At 39.6% G+C, this 25,927-nt stretch overlaps 1 protein-coding gene and 1 non-coding gene across 6 annotated transcripts in view; both read left to right on the plus strand.

Moving 5' to 3' along the window:
- Window positions 1–5,371: 5,371 nt before the first annotated feature.
- On the plus strand, window positions 5,372–5,444 carry TRNAW-CCA. Its single transcript has one exon. It is a non-coding gene; the product is annotated as a tRNA-Trp (tRNA).
- Window positions 5,445–13,698: 8,254 nt separating this feature from the next.
- The window catches only part of TIPARP (TCDD inducible poly(ADP-ribose) polymerase), a 28,912-nt gene continuing 16,683 nt past the window's right edge, over window positions 13,699–25,927 (plus strand). Inside the window, exons 1-2 of one of the 5 annotated variants that reach the window (XM_032630606.1) lie at window positions 13,699–13,949; window positions 16,813–17,769. In XM_032630606.1, the coding sequence (XP_032486497.1) occupies window positions 16,853–17,769 (917 nt within the window). In that variant the 5' untranslated portion in view covers window positions 13,699–13,949; window positions 16,813–16,852. Of the gene's footprint in view, window positions 14,058–14,638; window positions 14,864–16,812; window positions 17,770–25,927 lie in introns of those variants that run through there. The other 4 variants (XM_032630607.1, XM_032630609.1, XM_032630605.1 and 1 more) reach the window with 4 other exon arrangements.

The raw sequence follows: 25,927 nt of genomic DNA on the forward strand, positions 1-25,927 counted from the left end.
CAATGCCTCTGTTTCTTCTTTGGATCTCATTCCCTCTTACCTTCTTAGGAACCATACACCATTAATTATCCCTTCTTCCATCTGGATTCCTATCAGTGTCTAAATATACTAAAGTCTCCCCTAGATTAACAAACCTGTAACAGCTTACACTATATAAAGTACTGTGCATCACTATTATGCTAAGTACTTCATATATGCAAATTATTTAGTCATCATATTACCCTGTGAAGTAGGTAGTATTTTTATCTCCATTTTTTAAAGAGGAAACAGATTCAGAGAGATTACATAACTTGCCCAAGATCACACAGCTGATGAGTAAAGTGGGATTCAAACCCAAGGAGTTTGGTTCCACAGCCTTTTCTATTCTCTGGATTCCCTGTTGGTCTGTTTTTGTTGTCTGTTGTTTCTCCAGATTTTCCATTTCATTGTCTTGTCTCCTCCATGAACTGCTTATTCCCCCCATCCCGCTCTAACTTTTATTATGATAAATTCAAAATTTACAGAAAAGCTGCAAGAATAGTGCAGTGGGCCCCTATATACACTTTACTGAGATTCACACACATAAATAGGTGTATACACACACACACACACACACAGTTACACAATGACATGATTCAAATTTCAGTTACCATGGTATACTTACTGTAATTGTGTAAAGACTTCCCTGCCAGAGCTTCAAATAGCTACATAATGAACAGATGCCCATGATGATCGGTGACAGTGACCAATCATGACACTTCTTTCAAAAATCCATGATTGGTCACTGCACATCTGTTACTCAGTTCATGCAGACAGCAAAGCATGCAATTGTGTTGCCTCCTTGTCTCTCAGTGATAAACTCACATGACATTTTATAAAAATGGATACTGATCAAAAAAGATGAAAGTGCAGGAAAGAAATTAAAAGTGATAATGCTAAAAGTGAAATTCCAATCAAACATAAATGGAGTTGTAGAAGACAGAACTGGGAATATTGACACTGCCACCATTAGAAACACTCTAGATATGCAGCCAGAGGAACTTAGTGAAGGCAAACCTATCAAGATTAATGAGGAAAGTGGTTGTGATGAAAAGGATGAAGATGTCCTGGAGGGAAGTGACATTAGCAAAAACTTCACATTAAAAGAGCTTTTGGAGATATTTCACAGCACTGTAAGTGCAAATGATAAAAGGATGCAAGCTGATCCAAACTTAGAAAGGAGTATGACAATTTGCAAAGGCATAGAGAAGATTCTATATAGTTAGTTACATGATCAGAAGAACTGTTCAAACTACTCTGTTTTACAAAGAAAATATTTTAATCCTCAATGTTTCTAATGGTTTAAATTACAGTATACTAAATAAAAATTAGTTTTACTAGTATTTCATTTTCCTACATTTATAACTGACCATAAGAGTTCATAGGGTTTTGACAAAACTGTTTAAAGGTCATGCAACAGTGGTAATTTTCCCCATTGATTATTAAAAATAAGTTTGCACAGATTCACTTTACACAGTCATTTCTGAGTCCTGTACTACGATGCAAAGTGAGGACTGCATATATGTATACATATATATATATTTTTTGCCTGAGCCATTTGAAAGTACTCTGCAGATATCATGATGCTTCATCCCCTAAATATTTCAACATGTATCTCTATCTCTTAAGAACGGGGCATTCTTCTAGGTAATCACAGTACCTCTCTTACCACTCTGAAGAACTTTAACATTGATACCATATCTAATATTCATTATGTATTCAAATTTTCCCAACTGTCTGAATAATATCCTTTGTAGCATTTTTTAAAATCCAATGGCTACATAAAGGCCAAACATAGCCTTTAGTTGCCTTTAACGTAGAATAGTTCTGCTGCTTTTTTTTTCCTTTTCTTCTCCTGACATTCATATTCTTTAATGAGTTCTGTAGAGTGTCCCACTACTTGGATTTGTGTGATTGTTCTCTCATGCTTAGATCTAGATATTTATGTTCTAGAACTTGTTTCTTTCACCTGCCCTCCTCCCATTTCCCAACCAGTGCCCAGGTACCTATGGTAAGGTATGGTGAAATTTCTGTAATGTCCTTCTCTCCTTTTTATTCCTTTCTCTCTCCTTAACCAAGTAACCAACCAATCCTCTTCTCTCAAAAAAAAAAAAAACCAAACTACTCTAAGTAACTCCCTCAACCCTGCCACACATTCTTATGACTGACTGAAATTCCATCATCCATTCCCTTCATTCTGTTATTTCTAGGAGAGTCTCTCTTTTCACCCCTTGGGTGCTCAAATGCCTGTACATTCTCTATCCCAATCAAAATCTGCTCTCAAGAAAAGACTGAAAACCCTTATATTCAAAGTGAAATGACTACCAGCAATTTAAAAAGGCACATCTCCCAGGGGAAGATTTGCCTTTTAGCAAAGTTCTGTGGAGATATATGCCCAGTGCTCAGCCAGTTGCCAGGGCATAATAGAGTCTCTAATTTTTTGTTGAATTAAATTGCCATATAGCTCAGCAGGCAAATTAGAGATTTCCATATCAAACTCTGTCTTCATTAAAGCACTGCTTTCAGTGGTAACTCTTTCTACTGATAAGTTCATATAGGAGGGCTAGAGTCTTGGATGACCAGGTGGGCATTTGAAGAAAATCTTTGAAATATTGTTGTTTTACTCTTGGCAAACAAAGTAATACTTGTAATGTAATTTTCATGGATGGCTTGTCTCATGAACTAGTTTATAAACTTGAATTCAGAGAAAACAAAGTTATGATATCTTTAGGTCTCATTCTCCCACGACTCCTAACACATGCCTTACCTGTAATCAAAGTTCAACAGATGTATACATTTGACAAGAATGCTACATAGATGATGGTTTGTCCTCTTTTGTTCATCATATCACAAGGTATATAATGTCTGTTCATAGTCATTTAAGTTTTATCATTGGGTTAAGGTGGTGTGTGAGATTTCTTTAATTGTCAGATTACCTCTTTCCTTTAATTATTAATGAGTACTGTATAAGGAGGTACTTAGAGACTATGTGAATATTTTATTTTCCAATCTTTCACCCAGTAGTGTTAACATCCATTGATAATCCTTCCCTTCTCAGTTATTATTTTGGTGGTTACAAAATGAAGATTTTCTAATCCCATCAATCCATCTACATTTATTACCTGACATTTTTCTGTAAAGAAGAGCTTTCCTTCCTCTCTTGCACCCTACCCCCACCCCCTGCCTTTTTTTTGAATATTTTAATTGACTCATGGATCCTTTTTCATTCAATATGCTATAATGAATTGCCATCATTATTTTTATCTTTCAGATTGCCCTGTTTTGGCTAGTAGGAGGACCTTTAATCTGGCTTCTGTGTCTTTTGACATATCCCATTAGTTTGGAATGCTTATTTGGTTGCTTTTAATTGAGTGCCAGATATTGCATTTGGATAATTGTACAAATAGTTGGAGGCCTACAATAATATTAGCTTTCTCCAAGGAGGATTTATGTTTGCTTCTGGCAAGAGGTTAAGGCCACTAGCAATCCTAGATCATTTTAATCCAATTGGAGAACCTGAGAGGATTTGAAGCTGGGAGGGCTGGTCTATTTCTGGTTTACCCTCACTCCCAATGCAGCTCTTTGGGTCCCAACCCAAAACCTGGCGTCACTCCCTTTGACCTTCCCTGAACTTCAGTTTTTATACCCCTATCCCTGCTAGTCTGTCAAAAGTTCTGTTCAGCTTCTTAGCCACCTCTTTGGAAAAAGTGGCTTGAAATGTTCTGCTCACCTCTGAGTTTTCTTCTCTCAGGTCTTATTACCTTAAATCTTTGTGTTAGCTCTTGGAGTAATTTTTAAAGTATTTTTTTTCCAGCTTTTGTGGGTTTTCTGGGTAAGGTGCTAGCCTGAATTACCTAATCCATTACTAGAAGTGGTAGTTCTCCTGACCCCAGAGTTGACTTTTAAAAATAAAGTATGGTCACATCATCTTTCTAATTTAAACACTTCAGTGACTGCCTATCTTTCTGCAGAATTGTTAATTAAGCCTGAACGTCTACATCCCCAAATCATCTCCAGCCACTCTCCCTCTCACTTTCTGCTTTCCAAACCCACTCACTCTTTTTTGCATGCCACACCTTCACAATTCTGGCTTTGCACTTGCCGTTCCCATCTCCTGACCGCTGTTCGTTTCTCCCACCCATCTCCCTCTGAGCTAGTTAATGCTTACTTAATCATCAGAGCTCAGTCAAATATTTCTTCGCCAAGGAAGCCTTCCCTGGCTCTCCCAGCCTAGGTAGGTCTCAGTGATGGCACCATGCTCTTCTGCAAAGAACTTAGTGAGGTTTGTAAGTTTAGGTTGTTCTGAGTGATTATTCAAGTAAAACCTGTCATCTTCCATATCCTATGTGAAGGCAGGGATCATGTCTGTTCTGCTCACCATTGCACACTCAGCGACTGCTTGTGGCAGGCATTCAGTAAGATAGAAGAATGAATAAAAATAATTGTCAATCAACAAGTCCTTTTCTGGTTCACTTATCTACGCAATTAGCCCACTTATTTTTACCAACAGGTCCTCATGTAGGGTTTTGTTGATGCAGCTAAAATTTCCTGGCTTTTACCTTTGAAGTCTGATTAAAAAAACAGTTTCGGTTTCCATTTCTCTTATGGTCACGTTGATTTCATGTCTATAGAACATTATTTTTAACCAAAGACACACTGTTTTTTTGATGACTTTACAAAACTTTGAAACCAAGAGTTTTCCTAGGTTTCAATAATCATCGAGAAAAAGCCAGTTCAGATCCTTGATTTCCAATTTAGTTAAGTCTTCAGAAAGTGAAAAAAGTCAGAGTCTCAGGCAGGTGATGAAGTCAAAATAATACAGCAAATAATGTTGCAAACATTTTGTTTAATATAGATTTCCCTGATAGAGTAAATTTCCATCTGTTTTGCATTTGAAAATAAAAGACAGCTGTTTTGTAGGCAAGAAGTCAATAAATAATGGGAACTCTAATTGATACTATAGATTTCTGTTTTAAAGCCAGACTTAGGCTTACATTGCTAGAAACTTGTATGCACCTGTACCAATTGTTAATTTTCATACTGTAATATGCTTGACTTGGATATTTTTCTTTCTGTAAACTCATAGAACACACAAGTGTCAACTGTTTCTTTAGACTCTAATTTCTTACTCAGCTTCCCCGAATGGGGTCTTCATTGACAAAGTTAGGTAATAGGAACTGTAAATTAGCTTAGATTTATAGGGATTACAGTTTGCCTCAGCTGGAGAAATATGAAATGAGTGGACATCACTGGGCAACACCTCACTTTCAGGCTTTGTGAAAATAAATCTCCCTCATCTACAAATGAAGAATGCAGCCCAGTACTCTTTTTAAAAGACACACGTTTAGGGACTTCCCTGGTGGTCCAGTGGTTAAGACTCCGTGCTCCCAATGCAGGGGGCCCAGGTTCAATTCCTGGTCAGGGAACTAGATCCCGCATGCCACAATGAAGATCCCGTGTGCTGCAACTAAGACCCAGCGCAGCCAAATAAATAAGTAAATATTTTAAAAAATAAAATAAAAGCTAGCCCTAGTCCCACCAGGGTCCCTAAGTTTAAATAAAATAAAATAAAAGACACATATTTAGGCCCTCCTAATTAACCTTTATGTCAAATGGAGGAACCAATGTATTCACCATGTAGGTTTAGAAATGGGGAAATTCTTAGATATGATAGCAAACAGTCCCAACTTTTCTCCTAAACTCTAGTCTTCTTATCTACTAACCATCTCCTCCTTTTTTTTGCTGCGTTGGGTCTTAGTTGCGGCACACGGGATCTTTGCTGAGGCCTACCGGATCTTTTGTTGTGGCGTGCAGGCTTCGCTCTAGTTGTGGTGTGCGGGTTTTCTCTTTCTAGTTGTGGCGCATAGGCTCCAGGGCCTGTGGGCTCTGTAGTTGTGGTGCACGGGCTCTCTCGTTGAGGCATGTGAGCTCAGTAGTTGTGGCGCATGGGCTTAGTTGCCCCATGGCATGTGGGATCTTAGTTCCCTGACCAGGGATCGAACCTGTGTCCCCTGCCTTGGAAGGTGGATTCTTTACCACTGGACCACCGGGGAAGCCCCTAACCATCTCCTCTTAATGTGTCCAAAACTACACTCTTGTTTCCCTTTGCTCCCAAAAGCCTGCCTTCCACAATCTTCACCCATCTCAATAAATGACAATTCCATTTTCCTAATTGCTAAGCTGAAAACTGAGGGATCATCCCTGGTTCTTCAGTTTCCCTCATAAACTATGTCCAATTCAACAGCAAATCCTCTCAGTTCTACCCTTATCATGCTTCCAGAATCTAATCACATCTCGCCACTGCCACGGTTAGTACACTGGTCCAGGCTACCATAATCTCTTGCCTACACCAATAAATGATCTTCCTGCTTTTACTACTGCCATCCTACAAGGCTCTTCTACAGCCAGTAGCCAGAGTAATCCTTTTAAAATGTAAATTATATAGATTTCTGTCTCACGTTGGAGTCCAAACTCCTTACCATGGGCCTAAAAGATATGAGATCTGGTCTCTGGCCACCCCTTTGACCTCTTCAGCAGAACTTCCTTTCATTCATTCCACTCCAATCAAACTGGCCTCTCTGATTTTTTTTCTAATATGCCAAGCTTGCCTCTACTTCAGATGCTATTCCATCTACCTGGAATGCTCTTCCCCTGATATCCTCATGGCTAGCTCCTTTATCTTCCTCAGACTTCTGCTTAAATGTTTCCCTTTAGGAAATGCCTTTCCTGAACAGCACACCATTTTTAAAAAGCACCATCTTACCCAGAGTGACTATACATCTCGATTTATCCAGGACAGTCCTGGTTTTATTGGCATCGTCTTAACATAATTGTGAATAATTACTCTCAATGTGTCCTTGTGTGATATACTATGTGGTTGTCCACCCTTAACATGTCTTATTTTTACAGCTTTCGTCACTACCTGATATCACCTGTCTGTCTCCTCCCATTAGAATATTTGATAAGAGTTAACCATTTGTTCTATTCTCTAGTATCCCTAGCACTTAGAAATGTCTAGAACATAAATACTCAGTAAATGGGTTGAATGAATGAATGAGTGAATAGGACATTAAGTACCTGATAATGTCAAGTGCTCTCTTGGGAACCAGAGAGGAAAAGATAAATAAGACAGTCTATATTCAACGCACCAGCCCCACCTGAGAGATTCTGGTTTGACTGGTCTTGTGTAGAGACTGGAAACAGATGTATACATATAGGGTGTGTGTGTGTGTACACATATATATAGTCAGTGGCTCAAGTGATTATCACAGGCCAAGTTGCAAACCTATGGTCTAGGAGCTACATGCCTGTAGAGGAGTCAGAGGTGAAAGGCAAGTGCACTTCAGAGCCATCTCTTTTCAGTGAATGGCTAGGATGTCCAATCTGCCAAAATCACCATATTGAGTTTGGACATTAGCATTAAAATTTATGCTCTGTACATGATCTTGCCCAGTGTGGCTGGCCAGGGCTACGATGAATTAAATTCCTAACTTCTGTTTTTGTCACTGGAAACAGTGTTTACTGTAGGGATAGAGTACTGGTTTTACAGAGCCTGAACAGCAAGACTGGGAACTATTTATGGTCCAGAATGTCTTAAGACAATATAAAAAGTAGGGACAGGGAAGTTGTCCATGGAGAACAGATTCTGGGACTTGATGAAAATGAGCAGTTGGACACAATTTATTTGCTGCAGGGAATAGCTTTGTAATCAAACCTGTGCATAACCCTAATTATATCCTTAGGATAAATTTACACAGTAGAAATGCTGTTAACTCAGATGATCTCTGCATACAATTTTCAAGATCATCTTTAATTACTTGGGAATTCACTTTTTTAAAAAGTAAACTTTTTTCTTATTAAATTTAGGAGTACTTCAAGAAGAAACAATTGAGTTGCTTAACATTCTAAGGAATAATAATTCTAGATACTTCAAGAAATCTTGGTAATTCTCTCCTCTGACAATTTATAGTCAGGCTTAATTCTTCCTCACTATGTATTCTTAGCACTTTGCAGGTGTAACTCTATTATAGCACTTACCACACTATAGTGTATTTATTTGTTTTCCTCTTTGGCCATACCCTCCACATCTCCTTTCCCTCCCAGCACTACCTACCCCTGCTCCAAGTCCACCTCCCCAACCCGAGAGTGTTTTAAACTCTGAACTCTTAAAGCAGCAGTGCCTAGAACATCTTCAAAGTGCAGAATCCTCTGCCCTCTGAGATTCTGATTTAGGAGGTCTAGGGTGGGGCTGGGGAATCTGCAGCCAACTTTCCCAGGTGATCTGGGTGGTCAGTTCACAAACAACTGACAGAAAGTAGGAATTATCTTAGTCATCATTGCATAACTAGTACCTGGTACATATACACCCAATAAATGAATAAACTGAATGAATGGCCTGGAAAAAATGTGGGACTTCTCTGAAGGAATCATTTCATATAGACCAAAACCAGTTACATCAGAAAGCACTTTATGTGCTGTGTGAATTACTCAACAGGTCCAAAATGAAGGGGATGAAAGAGCACACTTGGCTGTCATGGATCCTGTGAAGATAAGAACAGTCCAGCAGATGATTAGGCAGTTTACAAATACAAATCTTGGCTAAACAGAATAGCTGGTGATCTGGCATAAGCATTTTAGAATTCATCCTATTCATATTTTATCTATCATTTTCCAGTAGGCCTTCACTTTTCCTAGACATACGTACCTTGTTGCCTCATCAGAGGTGGAGAAAAGAAGTTTCAAGAAAAAGATTATAAATGAGAAATATTTTTAAAACTTGGAAATGGTCTGCAAAGCGAATATTCTATCACTTTATGAAAATATGAATCTTAAGTTTACATTTATCAAGGCATGTTCATGTCAAGCTCTAAACCAACCTACCTCTGAGCTTTGAATGAATTCACCATTCATGCTGATGAAATTCTCTACTTTTAGTTGCTGTGACATATTCTCTAGTAGCTTTTTCCAATCTTCTTCCACCAACACCATATTTAAGACCCACTTGAGGTAAATACATTTCAGCCAAAATCTTTTCTTACTCTAGGATCCAAGGGTGCCGAACTGCCTCTCAGGAAACTAGGAAATCTTCCTTCAGATACATTCCAGGAGTTGGCCCATTAGTACAACATCAAGACAGAATTTTCAATAATAGGTTTTACGTTTTAAAACATCAGTAATTCAGTTGCATAATATCAATTCGGCTTTTCTTTCACTTTGAATACAGTACATACATGCACTTTGAGTTAGAAAATAAGTTTTCCTTATGTACATAGAAAAAATTATAGCTTGGACTTAGCACTGACAGATAAGGAATTGTCAATCTGCCATTTATGCAAATTGGCTGTGTTCTCAGAACAGCATTGCTAAGAGCCAAGGCCTCTGCTTTCAAATCTCAGGTCTTTAATGACTCTCTGAGTCATGCTAGTCAGTTTCCTTCTTGGTGTGGTAACCAGAAATGATTATCTTTCCACCAGAAGGTTGTTGGGGAATTAAGTATTACTGATAAATGTGAAAACAGAAAGGAAGAAAGAGATATTAATACTTTGAAGCATGTATTCTGTTAATAAAAATGAAAACAGGAGGTCTTTGGTCACTTGAAATTTCAGGTGGTCTCAGCTTTTACATAAGTTGTTCATTGGAAGTGCTATACTGATCAGTCACGCTAAAGCAAATCCAGCAGACAAGGATAACAGAAATTATCAATAAAAGGAGTACATGGAAAGGTAATTAGAATATTTCAATCCTATAAGCATATTTAAAAGCAATTAAATGGCTTAGGGCCACATACAGAAAGTGTGCACATGCATATGCTATATATGTCGAATGTTATGTTTTGTCTTTTGTAGTTCTGAAGAGCGTTCAAATAGGAGCCACTTCTTCATGTACTTATAATGTTTAATCCAGTGACTTGAATGTCGTAGATACTCAGTGAATGAATGATTTTTTTAAAAAGTGAATTAAGTTCAGTGACAAGAAACAAGTTAGGTAAAACTTATTATAGTTACTTGGAATGTTAAACAGCTATTTGTTTAAAAGCTATTTGTTTCCATGTGTTAACATGGAAAACTGCTTATAATATAGTGTTAGGTAAAATAGGAATACACTGTAATGTTATTGTGAAAAACCTGTGAATAAAATAAGACAGCATAACTATAGGAAAATGTTAAAATGGGACTTGAGAAGTTTCAACTATGGGTAGTCTTATGTCTCCTCTCTACTTTCTATTTTTTCTTTAATAAACATGTATTTCTTAATCATATAATTTGGCATATCTGGAATTGGCAGCAAATGCTATAGGAGTTGATGTATTGCTTTGTGATAGCTCTTATATTTCTGACATGCTAGGTCATGCTGCTGCTAACTGGTAGAGCCTGCAAGCAGGAAGACTAGTTAGAAGATAACTTATGACAGTTTATGTATTAGCCAAGAATATGTTTAGCTACACATAACAGAAAACAGTTTAACCAAATTGGAGTTTATTTTTCAGACTTACTAAGTCCAGGGGTAGCCACTCTAGGGCTGCTGCAGCAGCTTTAAGATGTCCTGAATGACCCAGGCTCCTCCTCTCATTCTGCTCCAGGATCCTTAGCTTATAGACTTCATATTTTCCACATCATGTTCACCTTCATTTTTGTCATGAGGTTCCATCTCCATCTTCATGTTAATATTCTAGGAGGAAGAAAAAAAAGGAAGAAATGAATTGGGGTATATCTACATTAGGAAAAAAATTCCTTTTTAGACATCTTCACCGTGTGTCTAGAACTATATCCATGGCCACCCAAAAGTGTATGGGATCTAGGGAAAAGCATTTGTGGCTAGGCACATTGCTAGCCCTTCTCCTCAAAAAAAAAGTATCAGGATCTTTCTAATAAGAAAGAGGTAACAAGCAATGTCTTTCCCTTCTTCTCATATAAGGAATACTCATCCCCTCCCTTAAAGAAAGAAAAAATCCCAAAGTCTCTGCCATGAGCTTAGAGTCCAAGATTCAGGAGTCCCAATGATGTGGAGTACTCCCCAGTAAGAGTGTGGATCCTCATGGACCGGCACCAATTAAAAAAGTTACCTGCCTCAATACTCCTATTAAGTGATGATGGATAGACAGGGTACATGATGTTGGTAAAACTCCTATTCAGAAAGGCGAAGATGGAAACACCCAGTGGTCACTGGTCCATAGAACATCTCATATCCTGTTGGAAAGAGCAAAGATTCCCTGCCCTTGCTTCATCAGTCAATTCCTGGTTCTGTTCTTTAGGAGGATCTTACTACTCCATTATATTCCAGGGATCACATCTGAGGCAGACAATATGGAAGATACATTTTCTGGAGAAGTAAAATTTTAGCAGTCTGAGAAGTCTAGATCCAAGAGTGGTGAGTCCAGAATCTGGTGCCATTTTTCCATTTGGGCCAATTGACACTCTGAAAACAGTAATGGAGAGGTTGAGAACTAGCTAGAGTTCTCTGTTGCCTCAAGGGGAGTAACTGGGGAGTGGAGGGTGAAAAATAAGTTGGATTCCAAAGAGCTACATCCTGGGAGTAACTTTTAATTATTAATCCTTGATTGGGGATTAAGGTGATCTGCTCTTAGTCTAAGCATCTCCCAATATTCATGGCCTCAAGCAGTCCCCCTCCCACATAGACTCTGAGCAGGGTAGTGTGACTTGCTTTGGCCAATAACACATTATTGAGCATAACGTAAGCAAAGGCTTGCATATTGAGGCTTGTCTTCTTGGAATGCTCCCTCTTGGAACCCCGAGAGGGGTCCATGCTGTGAGGAAGCCCAAGTTAGCCACATGAAGAAGCCTTGTAGAGGAAAACCAGGGAATTCAGCCAAGGGCCCGAACAGAGGCCCAAGACATGTGGCCCTAGTTGAGCCAGGCCTCAGCCATCTGAGACACCCCAAGTGAGACTCCAGATATGGAGCAGAGATGAGCCATCTGCACTACGCCCTGACTGAATTCCTGAGCCAGAGAATCCCGGATCATAAGCAAACAAGAGTTGTTGTTTTAAGTCATAAGTTTTGGGGTCACTTGTTCACAGCAATAAATAACTGAAACACTGCTAAAAGAATAAAGAATGTATAACAAGTAACCTAATTGTTGAGAGGGAATAGAATTTAAAATACTTCAAAAGAAGGCAGGAAAGGAAAGGAAAGAACACAGAACAGATGAAACAAATAGAAAGCAAACAGTAAAATGGTAGATTTAAACTCAGATACTTGCTTTTAGGAAATTCCATATGTGAGTAGGCACACATCAAGATTTTGTCTCAATACAATTTGTAAAGCCTGGAAATTCTAGACTTTTACTTAGTAGTACCTGAATTCTGTCCATATCATTCTCACCTTAGTTTAAATGGCATCAACGCACCTGCCCTGATGCCATTTGTAATAAGCCTGCTGGGGTAGGATACTACCCTTAATCTATTCTTTGCTGATGTGTCACTCAAGTTTGGTTTAGAACAGTTTAAGAAAGGCTTGGAACCCTAATATTTATTACAAAAACCTCTTATTTTTTACAGGCTTCCATGTTTGGTAAGGTAATAGCTGACTTTTTCAACCCAGAATGCCTCCAAGTTACAGAATTAAGCCACTTTAGATTTCAGGCCACATGAAGAGAGTATCTCTTTGCGAGCTGTGTTCCTTTTTCTGCCAGCTGTTGGGGATACAGTCGTGATTAATTTTCTTTGATTTTGACCAGGGCCTCTCCCCCCGCCCGACACACACACATATATGGCGATTATATGAATTTAACGTAGTGTTTCTTCCTCCACCGCTGAAAAATTATTCAACAGACTCACCATCCAGGGCATTTTACAATCCAGAAAATATGGAAAATTCACAGGCGGTGTATATTTTAGAGGTGAGTACATGGTGCTCCGAAAGCTCCATGAGGACAGGCAAGGTGTCTTGGCTGATCGGGGCTGTAGTCTAAGCCTCCACTTCACCCGGCATGCAATAGGCACTCGACAAATTTGTTGAATGAATAAACAAGTCTCTACCGTGTTTGTGGCCTTTAAGACACATATACGTGCTTCTACTGTCAAAACCCAAAGGTTGGTTTCCCTTCTGCAATGCTGAGAATGTTTCCCGTGAAACAGGAATGCGTGCACCAGGTCGGGCAATCGCAGGGCATGGTGCGCCGCAGGGCCTGCTTGTGCGGAACGGGGCGGGCGACCCCGTCTGGCCGCAACGGCCATAGCAGCTGATCGCCTCCTCTCGGGGTCGGTGGCGTCAGGGGTAGGAAGCCTCTAGTGAGGAGGCAAATAAACAAAGCCAACCGCACAGAAACGGGTTGTTCCGTTTCACATCCTCCCTCTCCTCCCTCGGGTGCCTGAGTTTCCTCCGAACAAAGTGACCCTCCATCTGTCTGCAGGTAGGTGGAGCCCGCCGCACGGTGCGAACCTCCCCTCCTCACAGCCACGCGATCCCGGACGCTTGCGGACGTAGACCCTCCGGGACCCAGCTGGCGGCGAAAGGACACGCCCCCTCCAGGGAGCACGGGGCCGCTGCACGCACACCTCGAGCGCGCCTCCCCGCGAGTAAGCGCGCGTGCGCACGCGGGGCGGGCCGCCTACCCGTCACCCACTGAGCTCCCGATCCCCTCACCCCACCCCAGCCCCCCTGCCTCTCAGGCTCCGCCTCCGCGACGGGGCTGCCGAGAGGAGGCGACCGGAAGCCACTTTAAAGCAGAGCTCGAGGTGACAGGCGAGCGAGCCGGGTCGGGAGTGCAGTCGCGGTTTTCTGCGCTCCCGGCGGCGGAATGGCCCGGGCGCCGCTCGCCGCGTCTCCGGCCTGCGACCCCTAGACGCCCGAGCCCGTCCCCCACGCCCACCCCCACACCCCCCCCTCCCCCCCCCCCCCCGGCGCGAACAGTGTAAGCCGGCGGCACCGCGACTCGGCTCCTGTGGTCCGTTTTCTCAGGCTGCCCGTTCAGGTAAAGGGCTCCGGGTGGGCTCTGAGGGGCCGAAGAGGGACCCTCGCTGGGAAGGCGGGCGCGGAAGGGGTCGTCAGCCTCGCTGCCGGCTTGCTTTCACGTACAGGGGTGAGTGCTGTTTAGACTGTGCCTTTTTGTACTGAATTCACTCGGATCCCGTCAATATCAGGACGGCATTGGTTTACACTTCTTAGTCACTTCGGGCCTCTAGCAGGTGTATAAATTGGAGTTAATTCGCTGAAGGGTTTAGTCTGGGGCGCCGGCGTCTCCCCATTCCCACTGGGTCGGGGAGACTCGGGGGTGCGTCTGTGCGGTTGCCCCCGCTGGGCAGACCCTGCGCGCTCTGGGGCGCAGATCGAGGGGGGAGGGCACGGCCGCTGAGAGGAGCCTTCCGGAGGACCCGTGTTCCGGCTGCAGCCCAGAAGTTTGAAAGCTGATTTCAGTTTAACTTTGAAGTCGTCGCCTTCCTCCCCGCCGGCCCGAGAAGCGCCCGCCGCTTTTCCCCGGCTCTTCTCGGGTCGAGCCTCCGAGCCTTGCAGGACGGTCTTCGCGGGAAGGTCGGTCGAGGAGAGAAAGAAATTAACTGTGGAAGGCGCCACGAGTGGCTTCTGGAAGGGAGGGCAGCCAGGGCGGGAGTCTCTCGTTGGGTGGGAGGAGGCTGGCCCGGGGGTGTGAGGGCAGGCGGGGGCAGGATGCTCGGGAACACACGGGATGGGCCGCGTTGCGCGGAGTTGGTGCGGCCCGGGGGGCCGAGCTGAGCAAACTACCGCGGCCGGCAGGAGGCGTCGCTCGGACTCGAGCGTGGCGCTGCGCCCGGCCGGAGTGCTGAGTTTGGAGCGGGCAGTTTCCCCGGATGGTGCGAGGGGTCGGGAGTACCCGAGAACCGGGGGCATCACGAGGTGAAGGGTAGAGCGGTAGGTCGCCTACAGCGGGGACTGGAAGAAGGTGTCCTTCCAATCTTTATTTTTCTGTTATGCAAACTAATTGAGGAACTAGGTTCTAGTGACTTCCCCACTCCAGCCACTCCTCCAGTTCTCTGCCCCTTTCTCGGTTTTATTTCTGAGGTTGACAGAGGGCAAAAATAGGAAAAGTTGTGGCGTGTGTGTATGCACCCGTATAAATGAACTGGGTTTCGTCTGTTTTGCCTTGATTGGGTGTGATAGGAGTGGGGTGTGTGTGTGTGTGTGTGTGCGCGCGCGTGGGGGAAGGCACAGGCCGGTTTGGTGTGGTGAAGAGGGAATACCACAATCTGTGCCAATTGTGCCTTGAGGCAAGAGCACCAAATGATGAATAATAACGCCTGGTTTGGCTGCTTTCCAGTTGATTTATGTCTTATGTCAAGTCTCTCCTTCTTTCATGAAGCTTTTCCTAACAATGCCAGCTCACATTGAACTTTCCTTTTTCTACCTTTTTTTTGTACTTACTGTGTGCATTAAAACCTTGTTATAAAAAAAAACCTTGTTATATACTGTGTTTTTACTTCTTTTGAGTTTGATCATTAAGCACTTTTTACACATGTACATTTATGAATCTCTCCAATTAGTTCTTTTTAATATTCATTTTTCTGGGTACTCAGTTTTATCATTTTGTTGCTATTGTTGACTCATAAAGCCTCACAGAACTAGGCATTTAATAGGTGCTTTTTCTTCAGTAATTCAGCAAAAAAATATTGTGGAGCACCCACTATGTGCATTGTGCCAGGCACTGTACTGGGTACCTGGGATGCATACTTGATGAAGTCATGAGCCCTTGCATCAAAGATTTCTTTCAGTCTGTTGGACAAGGGAGAAGATTAATTGCTCATCACCACCCCTTTACCACCTGGCACAATGCTCAGTAAATATTTTCAGAATTAGTTAATGAATGCTAGATTGTGGAGGAGACACCATTCATCACTTTACAAAGTTTTCTTTGCTTTTTACTTAAAGTTCCAGTTTCTTTCAAGGGGTCTGATTCTTTGAAGAAAGCACTTTTTTAGTCACTGAGTAGTTCTTTAGGGATCTGAAATTTGGTGTGTTTTTTTTTTTCTTGTGTTATTTTTCTGTGCCTTCATTTGTCTTTTTGAAGAAATGCATATATGTAACTTTTCTGAAGAGAAGGAGGCCCCTTTCTGTATTAAGAAGTTGTGTTTGGTTTCTGAAACAGTGTGCAGTGGTTGTTGCTGATGTAGCTTCTGTTACTAACAAGCCCTGATATTCTTCCTCCAGTAGTGGTGATGTTTGGGGATTGCAAAAGTAGACCCTTAACATCCTTGGGGAATATATTGGAACTTTCTGAATCTAGAAATGCTTCAGTAGGCTTTCTCCCATATAATATTTCGATTGAGAAGCCCCTGTTTCCTGAGTGTATCCTTACACCCCAAATTCACTCACAGTTAACTTTGCAGTTTTTCCTGCATTTGACAAACTTTTTTTTTTAACAAAGAAGTAGTTTTTGTCACCTCATGAGATAGGCAATACATAAACAACTGTGAAGAGAACCACAAAGCAGTAGAGATGTGGTTTCCCCACTGTCATTAGATGCACTTATTTCTACCCCTCACCCTCCACCCCATCCTAGACTTACTGTAAACATTCATACCCCAGCAGAATTACAAGTCATATATTAAGTCCACAAATAAATGTCAAGAGCCTATTGGAAGATACTATCTCTCTTTCACCTTTACCTGTTGTGGGCTTTTGAATAACCTTGGCTGCTTTGGAGCCTTGATTTCTCAGTAAAATTTAAAACTGACCTGTAAAGGTGAAATACAGTATAAGAGGAATGATTTCAGGGACTTAGAGACTAGAACAAAACACGTTGATGAATGAATAGGATTCGGTTGTTGTCAGCTTGTAAATGATATTCTTTCTTTTCCTGGTAGGATTTTTTAGACTGAGGAGCAATTGGAGCTAATCCACATCATGGAAATGGAAACCACCGAACCTGAGCCAGACTGTGTAGTGCAGCCTCCCTCTCCTCCTGATGACTTTTCATGCCAAATGAGACTCTCTGAGAAGATCACTCCATTGAAGACTTGTTTTAAGAAAAAGGATCAGAAGAGATTGGGAGCCGGAACCCTGAGGTCTTTGAGACCAATATTAAATACTTTGTTAGAATCTGGCTCACTTGATGGGGTTTTTAGACCTAGAAATCAGAGTGCAGAAGAGAGTAGCTTACATGAATCTATGGTGAAAAAACCTTTGGAAATCAATGCATCGTGTCCACCAGCAGAAGACAGTATGTCTGTCCTGATTCCTGATGGAACAAATGTCGGGGGCCAGATACCAGAAGCCCATCCTACCACTGATGATCCTGAACAAGTGGTTCCAATCCAGGATCATAGCTTTCCACCAGAAACCATCAGTGGGACAGTGGCAGATTCTACAGCGGGGCACTTCCAGGCTGACCTTTTGCACCCAGTTTCAAGTGATGTTCCTGCTAGTCCTGACTGCATAGACAAAGTCATGGATTACGTTCCAGGGGTTTTCCAAGACAACAGTTTTACAATCCAGTACATTTTGGATACCAGTGATAAGTTGAATACTGAGCTCTTTCAGGACAAAAGTGAAGAGGCCTCCCTTGACCTTGTGTTTGAGCTGGTGAACCAGCTACAGTACCACACTCACCAAGAGAACGGAATTGAAATTTGCATGGACTTTTTGCAAGGCACTTGTATTTATGGCAGGGATTGTTTGAAGCACCACACGATCTTGCCATATCATTGGCAGATCAAGAGGACAACTACTCAGAAGTGGCAGAGTGTATCCAATGATTCCCAGGAGCACTTGGAAAGATTTTACTGTAACCCAGAGAATGATAGAATGAGAATGAAGTATGGGTATGTATTTATAACTACTTTAAAGCTATTATTAAATCCTATAGAGAAGGTAAAGAGGCTTTAGTAGGGTAGTTTCTTTCAGTAGTAACCTAACAGGTTTGGTTTTTTTTTTTCTACTGTTATTCTTTTGGCTGTATGCTATCCTGATTTTTCATGGCAGTTGAATGCAGGCTATTTATCTAACCAGACAATGAAGGTTTTATGATTTGAACAATTCACATGTCACTCTGTGCAATATGTGTGTGACTGAGAAGTTGCATATACATTGAGTGTTGTGAATCAAATACTATTTTAATCATACAGGAGAGCTTGCTTTTGAAAGAAAATCCATGGAGAATCTTATAAATTACGAATGCCTAATTTATCTAATTTTAAAGTTTTGTATATTGAGTAGTTCCTGTTTTTTAAAGGAAAATAGTATTATTTGGAGTTTTTGTGGCCCTCTTTACATTTTGAATAGTCCAAACAGTTTTTCTGTGAATGATTCCGAAGTACCTCCCAAACTTCTGAATCATGCCCAAACATGTTAAATCTCTTTTTTAGTTTCCTTAAAGCTTTTTACCATTAATTTTATTATTCTGTTTATCTTACAGATAAAATAAATTGTCCCACAACTCAGGGTATTTTTTTAAACCTGAAAGAGTCTTACAACAGTGAGTGAAGGGAAAATTTATGTTAATGGACATATCTGTTTGTCATTTACATAAAAAAAAGTTATTCTCATGTTTTTGTAGGCAAGATATGTATATAAATAGTTTGGTTCTTTTATGGATGTCCAAGCATTATTCACTGATAGGGAACTGAAATTTCCACATCTCAGTTCTTCTTTAATGAACTTGAAAGTGGAGAAAATAATACTTGCCACATGTAAAGTTGCTAGTGCAAAAATGGCTATATAATAAGCATTGATCTTTAAATTCCTAAGTTGTTTCTCCTGTAGTATAAAGGGACTTAAAATAGTAGGCTGACCATCCTAACCCAGAAGTTCGGGAGAAAAACTTTGTGGAGAGTCATCTTTGTTCCCAAATAAGTCAGGTTACACTACCCAAGTGTCTGGAGAGTTAGAAGGCAAATGGTGGCAGTGAACCATTTTCATGTTGTCTAATTCTATTAGTTTTGATGTTAACCTTCTGTGTTCTAACAGTGCCAGAGCGTTGTTGGCATTACAGTAACCTGGTCTTTGTTTAACTTCTCTTGCTCCTATTTAGTATTAGCTAGGTGGTTTTCTTTGAATATTTCAGTTGTATAGTACACAGATCTATGTGTCTTTTTAGCAACTTAATTACCATGAGACTGGAATTTTGCGTCTTGTGTTTCAAAAGCGACATATGGAACAAGATGAGAAACAATATAAAGCCCAAGTTTAAAGGCGTTATTTTGTAGAAGACCTCTTCGGATAAAAGTAAAGCTTATATCAAAAATGTAGTTCTCCTGATCATAAATGCATTCTCTTGATAATGTAAATGCATTCAAGATTCTGTCTTGCTTGGGTAGCAAAATTCTCAGATCCTGTAACAAAGCTAAGTACTTCTGACTTATTTTTTTTAGCCAGCATTGGAAGAGAGAAAAATGTTTTCCATTTTGTCTTAAAAATCTTTTTAATAAGGTATTGTCCAAAATCTCTGTTGCCCATGAGCTAGCAATTCTGATTGGTATGTCAAGGGTAATTAATTTTATATACTCTCAAAGCCACTCTAATCCTTCCATCTCCAGATTGCAAAACTGTGCAGAACAGTGGCCTCCCACTTCACTCTTATAAAGCAAATTTCCAGTCTGCTAAGTACTTCAGCATCTTGGTACATTAAGTTTCTATCTGTTTGAATTGCTCAGGAAGAAACTAGCAGGATTATTGTCCAACACATTACGTTCTATTACCTTGAGCAAGGCAAGACAGATATTTTGATTCCCAGAAAATCCAGGAACTCTTATGATAGCAGCACACTGAATATTTTATCCTTTGGTAAAATGTCTTTGCTGAAGAATAGACACAGATAAAAGCCCATACGCATTCATTGTTGGATCAGTTATAAAGTAGTTGCAGTGAGTGCTTGATTTCCAGATCAGTTTTAAGGAAGTAAATTAGTGTTTATTTGACACTTGAGAGGAGAAGTATGAGTGAATTATTATACGTGGTTCTGCCCTGATAAAAATGGCAAAAAGTATTAACAGTTAATTACTAGTAAAGTGAAGTTCTCTGTGGACTACAGTAAGAAATGTTATAAGATTGTAGATAGCTAAATGTCAAAAATTAGGCTTTTGGGAAGTTGACCTGTAGTCATTGCAACCTGGTTTTCCTTGTATTCCAAAGCTATGTTGTGTTTCCTGGCAACAAGATGCAGATAACGGCATGTTGAGCCTTGCTGAGAGATTCACAAACAAGCTGGAGCAGCCCAGGTTCACATGGTTACCACATTATTTGGCTAAAGCTATTAATCTCTGTGGTCAGGCCTGTAAAGCTGGTCTATCTGTGCAGATTGCACATAACCAGGAAGTGTGTGTTCAGCTGTGTATATGCCCAAGTCGAACCAGTCTTTAGATTCAGGAATAATGAATGGCAGTTGTTTATCCCACTTGTTTTCAGCAGTTTATATGACTTGGTAAATCATTATTATATACTATACCCATAATAGTTCATTGTGTGGAACTTGGGGAAAGTTCATAGTTCTGAGTCTCTAGCAGAGACAAAAGTTCATAGTTTCAAACTGTGTAGATAAAATTCTTTGGTTTTTGCAAATGGATTTAACATCTAACTTAATCCAAATTAGATGTGCAGTGTTCATTTTATTCTCAAGAGTGAATGGAAGGAAAGTTGAGCTAGATAAGTTCACAGGTGCCTTCCAACTCCTTAGTCAAGATGCTTAGATACTAAAAACACGTGTAAAAACAGGATTTTAATAATAAAAGTGCCTACTTGGTTCGTTATAATGAAATTATTTTAATTACTCTTTTCCAATTTTGCCTTCACCCCAAATTATACCATTCCACTTTGCTTTCTCATTCCTTTCGTACATCTGCAAAATCAACTGGAAAGTAGTTGTATGTATGAACTCCCCATATTTAGATGCTAAGGCTTTTGCACACGGGATGGGCTTTGGAGAATTTCCAAATTCCAGATAAGCACTTAAGAAAACAACATCGAATGTTGTGTTTTCCATTAAGAAAACATAGTCTCTGACAGTTTAGGCACTCATCCTTAGTAGAAAATGATATTAAATGGCAGGACTAAGCAGTTTTAAAAGGGTCTCGGTAGCTGTGCGGAATACTGTTGTGGATAATTGAAATTGTGGAGGATGTGCAAATCTCCCTTTAGCAACTGCGAGCACCATAGGTTTTCACATTACATTCATTTTAAAGTGTGCCAGAATAGTCTTCTAGTTATTATCACCCATAAGGAAGAGGCACTGTGCTGACCTTATTTTGTAGGTAATTTCACCTACTGTGAAAATATGACTAGTGATTATTTCTAATTCTGAATTTCCTGCAAAGGGGGGAGGATGAAGAAGAAAGTTGCAAGCTCTGACTCCATGATTAATTTTTCTCAGAAGACAGTGTTCTTTTCTCCTCTTTAGAATTAAAGCTTATTGATAAAAAAGGAGTTTAAATTTTATAGCTTAAGCCTAGAGTGTTGTCATAGTCTTAGCTAATTAGTTTTGAGTGATTTTGATTGCTGGTGGCTCTTAGAAGTTTTTGTTCTTTTAAAAACTGTCCAAGGGACAATACCATTAGAAGACTTCACAGGAACTCTGTGAAAGAAGACAAGGAGAATTGCATATTAGTGATAATAAAGAGCATATGCTGTTCTTTTCTATATGACTTGCAGAGTGGATTATCTAAAGTAGAGCAAGCTCCTGACTGAACTCTACTGGAATAGTTAAATTAGCCAAGTTAGCTCTGGCCTGCACAGCTGTGATGATGTATGAACTAACTCATTATGTGTTATTGATAATACTGGAGAGAGGAGAACAGCTGAAACTTACTATGCCTTGTGACTTTCTGGTATTTCTTGAATATACACAGCTGGATGAGTTTGAATTTATTTTAAAAATTCTTGCCTAAGAGAAAGCAAGAGCTCCATAAGCAAGAACTGTGTTTAAAGTGACTTTCAAAATAATGTGCCTTGTGCTTTAGGAGAGAGCAATCCAGTGAATTATTTTCTGTACCTCTTTATGATGCTATTTACATATGAAATAAAACTAATTGGCTTCTGTCTATACTAATCCAGGGAAGTTAATGGGTCTGTGTAGAGCTGTCATGGGAATCAATAGCAGTCATTCATTTATTCCCTTTCTAAGCAGATTAGACTTTTTGAAGCAGCTGTCACCTGGCTTCAGGTTGGGGTCAGTCTGTTCCTGATATATTCATGGTAATGAAAATGAAGCTTGCAAAGATGTGTAACTTTTAAATCAGACAGTTGGAGGAGATAACTTACAAGGTTATCTCACAGTTCCTAAAAATAATGGCGTGATACATTCATTTTACTTTTTATTGTAAATAGAAAAAAATAATAACTCCATTCAGCATTTAAAACTTCATTCTGCATATGTGAATGTGCAAAAAAATGCAACTTTTGACTGATTACTGTGTTCCTGTAAAACTTCCATTGTTACACTAGAATTTCTAGATTCTAGATTTGCATTCTACCGTAAAACAAAGGTAAATTCATAAATTCCATCTGTGTGCATCTTTGATCTTAGTGATTCTTAGTTTCATATTGGGTTTGGGGGGGCTATTTCTAAAGAGTGTAAAGCAGTATGTAGCCTTTACAAACCTTGACTACTTATGGAATTCTACTAAAATCGAGCCATTTGAGATGGTGACTGTTTTCCTATGGCCTCTTATATCTCATCCCCTGATTTGAGACCACCAGATTCTGCATCCTTTGTCTGATGGTAATAATTTTGATCACATTTAAAATAGGACCTGAGATCCTCTTAACCTAGGTCATCAGCCTTTGATAATTACCAGTATCCTGTTTGTGAGTTGTAGTTGCCTTTTTGTGGAAGGAAAGCTTAAGTACTTTTGAGTTACAAGATGATTCTTGATTATCCTGGAACAACTTTCTGTAAGGCTGGTTCAAATTGGACACTGGTAAGTTTTGCAAGAAACTCCCTTTGTAAAAGCAGTAGAATTTCTCTTTTAAATAAGTCTGAGAGTCTTAAGCTAAAAGGAAGTGAATATGAATGATATTTGTATCTTTGGAAAATACCAGAGTGCTGAGGATTGAGCCATTTTGTGTTTCATTCTGGGCTTGAAATGGTTAGGTAATAGCTTAAGCCCTTGAGGTAAACTGTACTTTGCGACACCATAAACAGAAACTGTACAAAAGAATAAAATATTTCTAATTAAAGTTCATTTCTAGGAGCAAACAAGTCACGTTTTTAAATATGAAGGAACTCCCTTAACAAAACCAAATATTATTTTTGTATTTATGGCAGTGCCTTCTAGGGATCAGGGATCATACTGCACAGACTTACCTCTATTTAAAATCCCTGTAAGTGTTAAACGTAATCCAGCCCAGTCCCCAACACATTAACTGAAAGCCTCAAATTTCTAATGTAGATGAATTCCTTGTTAATAGGGGGATTTTAAATTACAAGGGATAGGTTCTGAAATACATTTTGAAATCTTTGAAAATAAAGGATTTTACGTAAAAATAAATTCCACTTATTTAGCTTGGTAGTTTGATATATATTTGATTTGTGCAAAAGATAGTATTGCAGTCTTGTTCTAAATAAATATGACTAATTCTGTGATCAGGCACTCAAATTTTAGAAGTTGCTTATATTAATAAACTTCTGATTATGAAAATTCCAATTTTCCTTGCTGACCTGTCCAGTCGCTGTTGCTAAGACAAGCATAGAAGGGAGTTAACTGAGCATTCCTATTTGCCGTGACCACACCGCAAAATGTGTCTGTCTCCTCCATCTTTCTCTGCTATTGCTGTTTACTTACTGGTAACACCCACTTGACCAGTAAAGAACCTTTGCATGGTCATCACAATGAAAGGATAAGCATGTATGAGAGTGGGAATGCTAGAGCAAGTGTTTCTTTTCACATTCTACAGAAACCAGTGATTTGCGAGTATGTGTGCCACAAAATGTTGTGTAAGGAGTGTATTAGAATCCCTCGTGACTAAGTTATCTGAGAGGGAGATCAGGAAATTTGTATTCCTTATGCAAATAGATATCCTTTGTTTTGGTGCTATTGCTTCTGAGCTTAAGGAAGAATTTGTGAATAGTCTTACGTTGAAACTTAGCACTACTCATAATGATTGGAAAATGTATAGTTTAAGCCACATTTACTGGAATTTCTCATTATTACATTAATTTTTTGTTTCCTTTTCGGATTAAGAGATTCTTAAACTGTCCCTCTCATTTGACATATAGCCATAGAGTTTGTGTGACTTTCTTTGCTCTAGGTTTTTACCAGCACTGAATAGTCAGGGAAGAATGGCAGGGGTAGGGGTCCCAGGGTGAACTTTGCTTGCAGTGTAGTACATGTGCTTTCAGAATCTTGCCTGCACCCTGTGATCTTCAAAGCTCCTGCAGCTGATCTGGGCATAGGGAGGGCAAATGGCACAAAATACTTTAAGTAATTTCCTGCTGCGGTTGGTCTTTGGTTTCTGACTGTCACCTGGCTTCGCTCTTTCATTTCCAGGCATTGTGAGAATAAAAATAAGCACAGGAGAAATACCAGGTTTGCCTTTCAAGGTAATAAAAGAAAGACATCGTTGAATGGGGGGGGTAGAGTATGTGAAACAGGAGGAACTTTGCTTGCTTGCCTTCTGATGTTCGAATTGTCAGAAATGCTGCCACACATCAAAAACTTTGTGTAAAGTCTTCTATTGATACAATTAATTTGTTACTAAAAATTAATTTAGACTGTCTTAACTAATTGATAAAATTGAAAGAAACTTGGCTTTGTAGAATCTCTCTCCCCTAGGAAAAGTTACTGACTTAAGACCCTTTTGAAAGATTTTGTGGTCATAGTTTACAAAACCTAGACAATAAAAAAAATTCTCTTAATATGTTTTCTGTAGGAAGTTTTTATTTTTCTTTCGGAAATTTGCTTTAAAAACTCTCAGTGATAAATTCTTTATATAGTTTGTATACATTTAAGTCTCTCATGCTAAGAGCCTCTTAGTTATATCTGGGTTCTCATGATAAGCCATCAATGAGTATATTTTTAATTTGGTCACTTATCAATTAGTTTATCTGTACTAATTGGGGAAAAAGACATGGCAAAATTTTAAATAAAAAGGATTTGTTTATAATTTTAGAAGTCAATTCAGAAATAAGCTAATAGATTGTATCTTACTAGGGGTTATTAGGGGATATATTTTATGATAATTCTAATTAGTATTTCATTTATGAGTAAATGAGTTCCAAATTGTTTGAAGTTATTTGGAAACAGTTATTTTAAAGAAATTTTAGCATTTGCATATAACTGATTTTATAATTATATAGAAAAGTTTTATAAGTAAATATATTTCAGCCCACTTTAAACGTCAAATTTCATATACACAAAATTTAATTAATCAGCTGAGAACACAGCAGACATTTTTTATTGTCTACTTTGAGACAATTAACCTCCTTTCTTGATAGAAACCTCTCAGTTTTAAAAATATTTCACTTAAAGGGGATATTTACTATTCTTCATAAAAAACAATAACTGCATAATTTAAGGTAGTATAAGGCATAATACATTTCTTTTTAATCTGTTGCGTGCTTTCTATCCCAGCTGTTCTTGTAGAAGTTGTTTCACTTCCTTTTCAGGCCATGGTTGAGAAGTATGTCTCACTTAAGTTACCTTCTAGGAGTCTCAGGACATGTGACTGAACTGGGATAAAAGTTAAGGCTATATGACATTTTTGATGTCTTCAGTGTGCAAATTTAAGCCCGTGCCTCCATAAATAGATAGCAGTGAGATCTTCTGATCTTATAAGCATAATTTTTATTTATGAAAGATTTTAGGCTTATCCACATTGTATTCAAAAGTTCTTTTGTATTCTTTGCTTTGAACTGATAGTTTTGTAATTAAAAAAAAGCCCAACGTAACAGTATTTTAGTAGGTTCTCTTCCTCAGGTGGCTATTGTAATTTGCTTTAAGTGGTTGTATGGGGTAGAGGGGACTTCAATGTATGATATATTTAGGGGTT

The sequence above is a fragment of the Phocoena sinus genome, chromosome 4 (assembly GCF_008692025.1).
Source record: "Phocoena sinus isolate mPhoSin1 chromosome 4, mPhoSin1.pri, whole genome shotgun sequence".
NCBI classification, from domain to species: Eukaryota; Metazoa; Chordata; class Mammalia; order Artiodactyla; family Phocoenidae; genus Phocoena; species Phocoena sinus.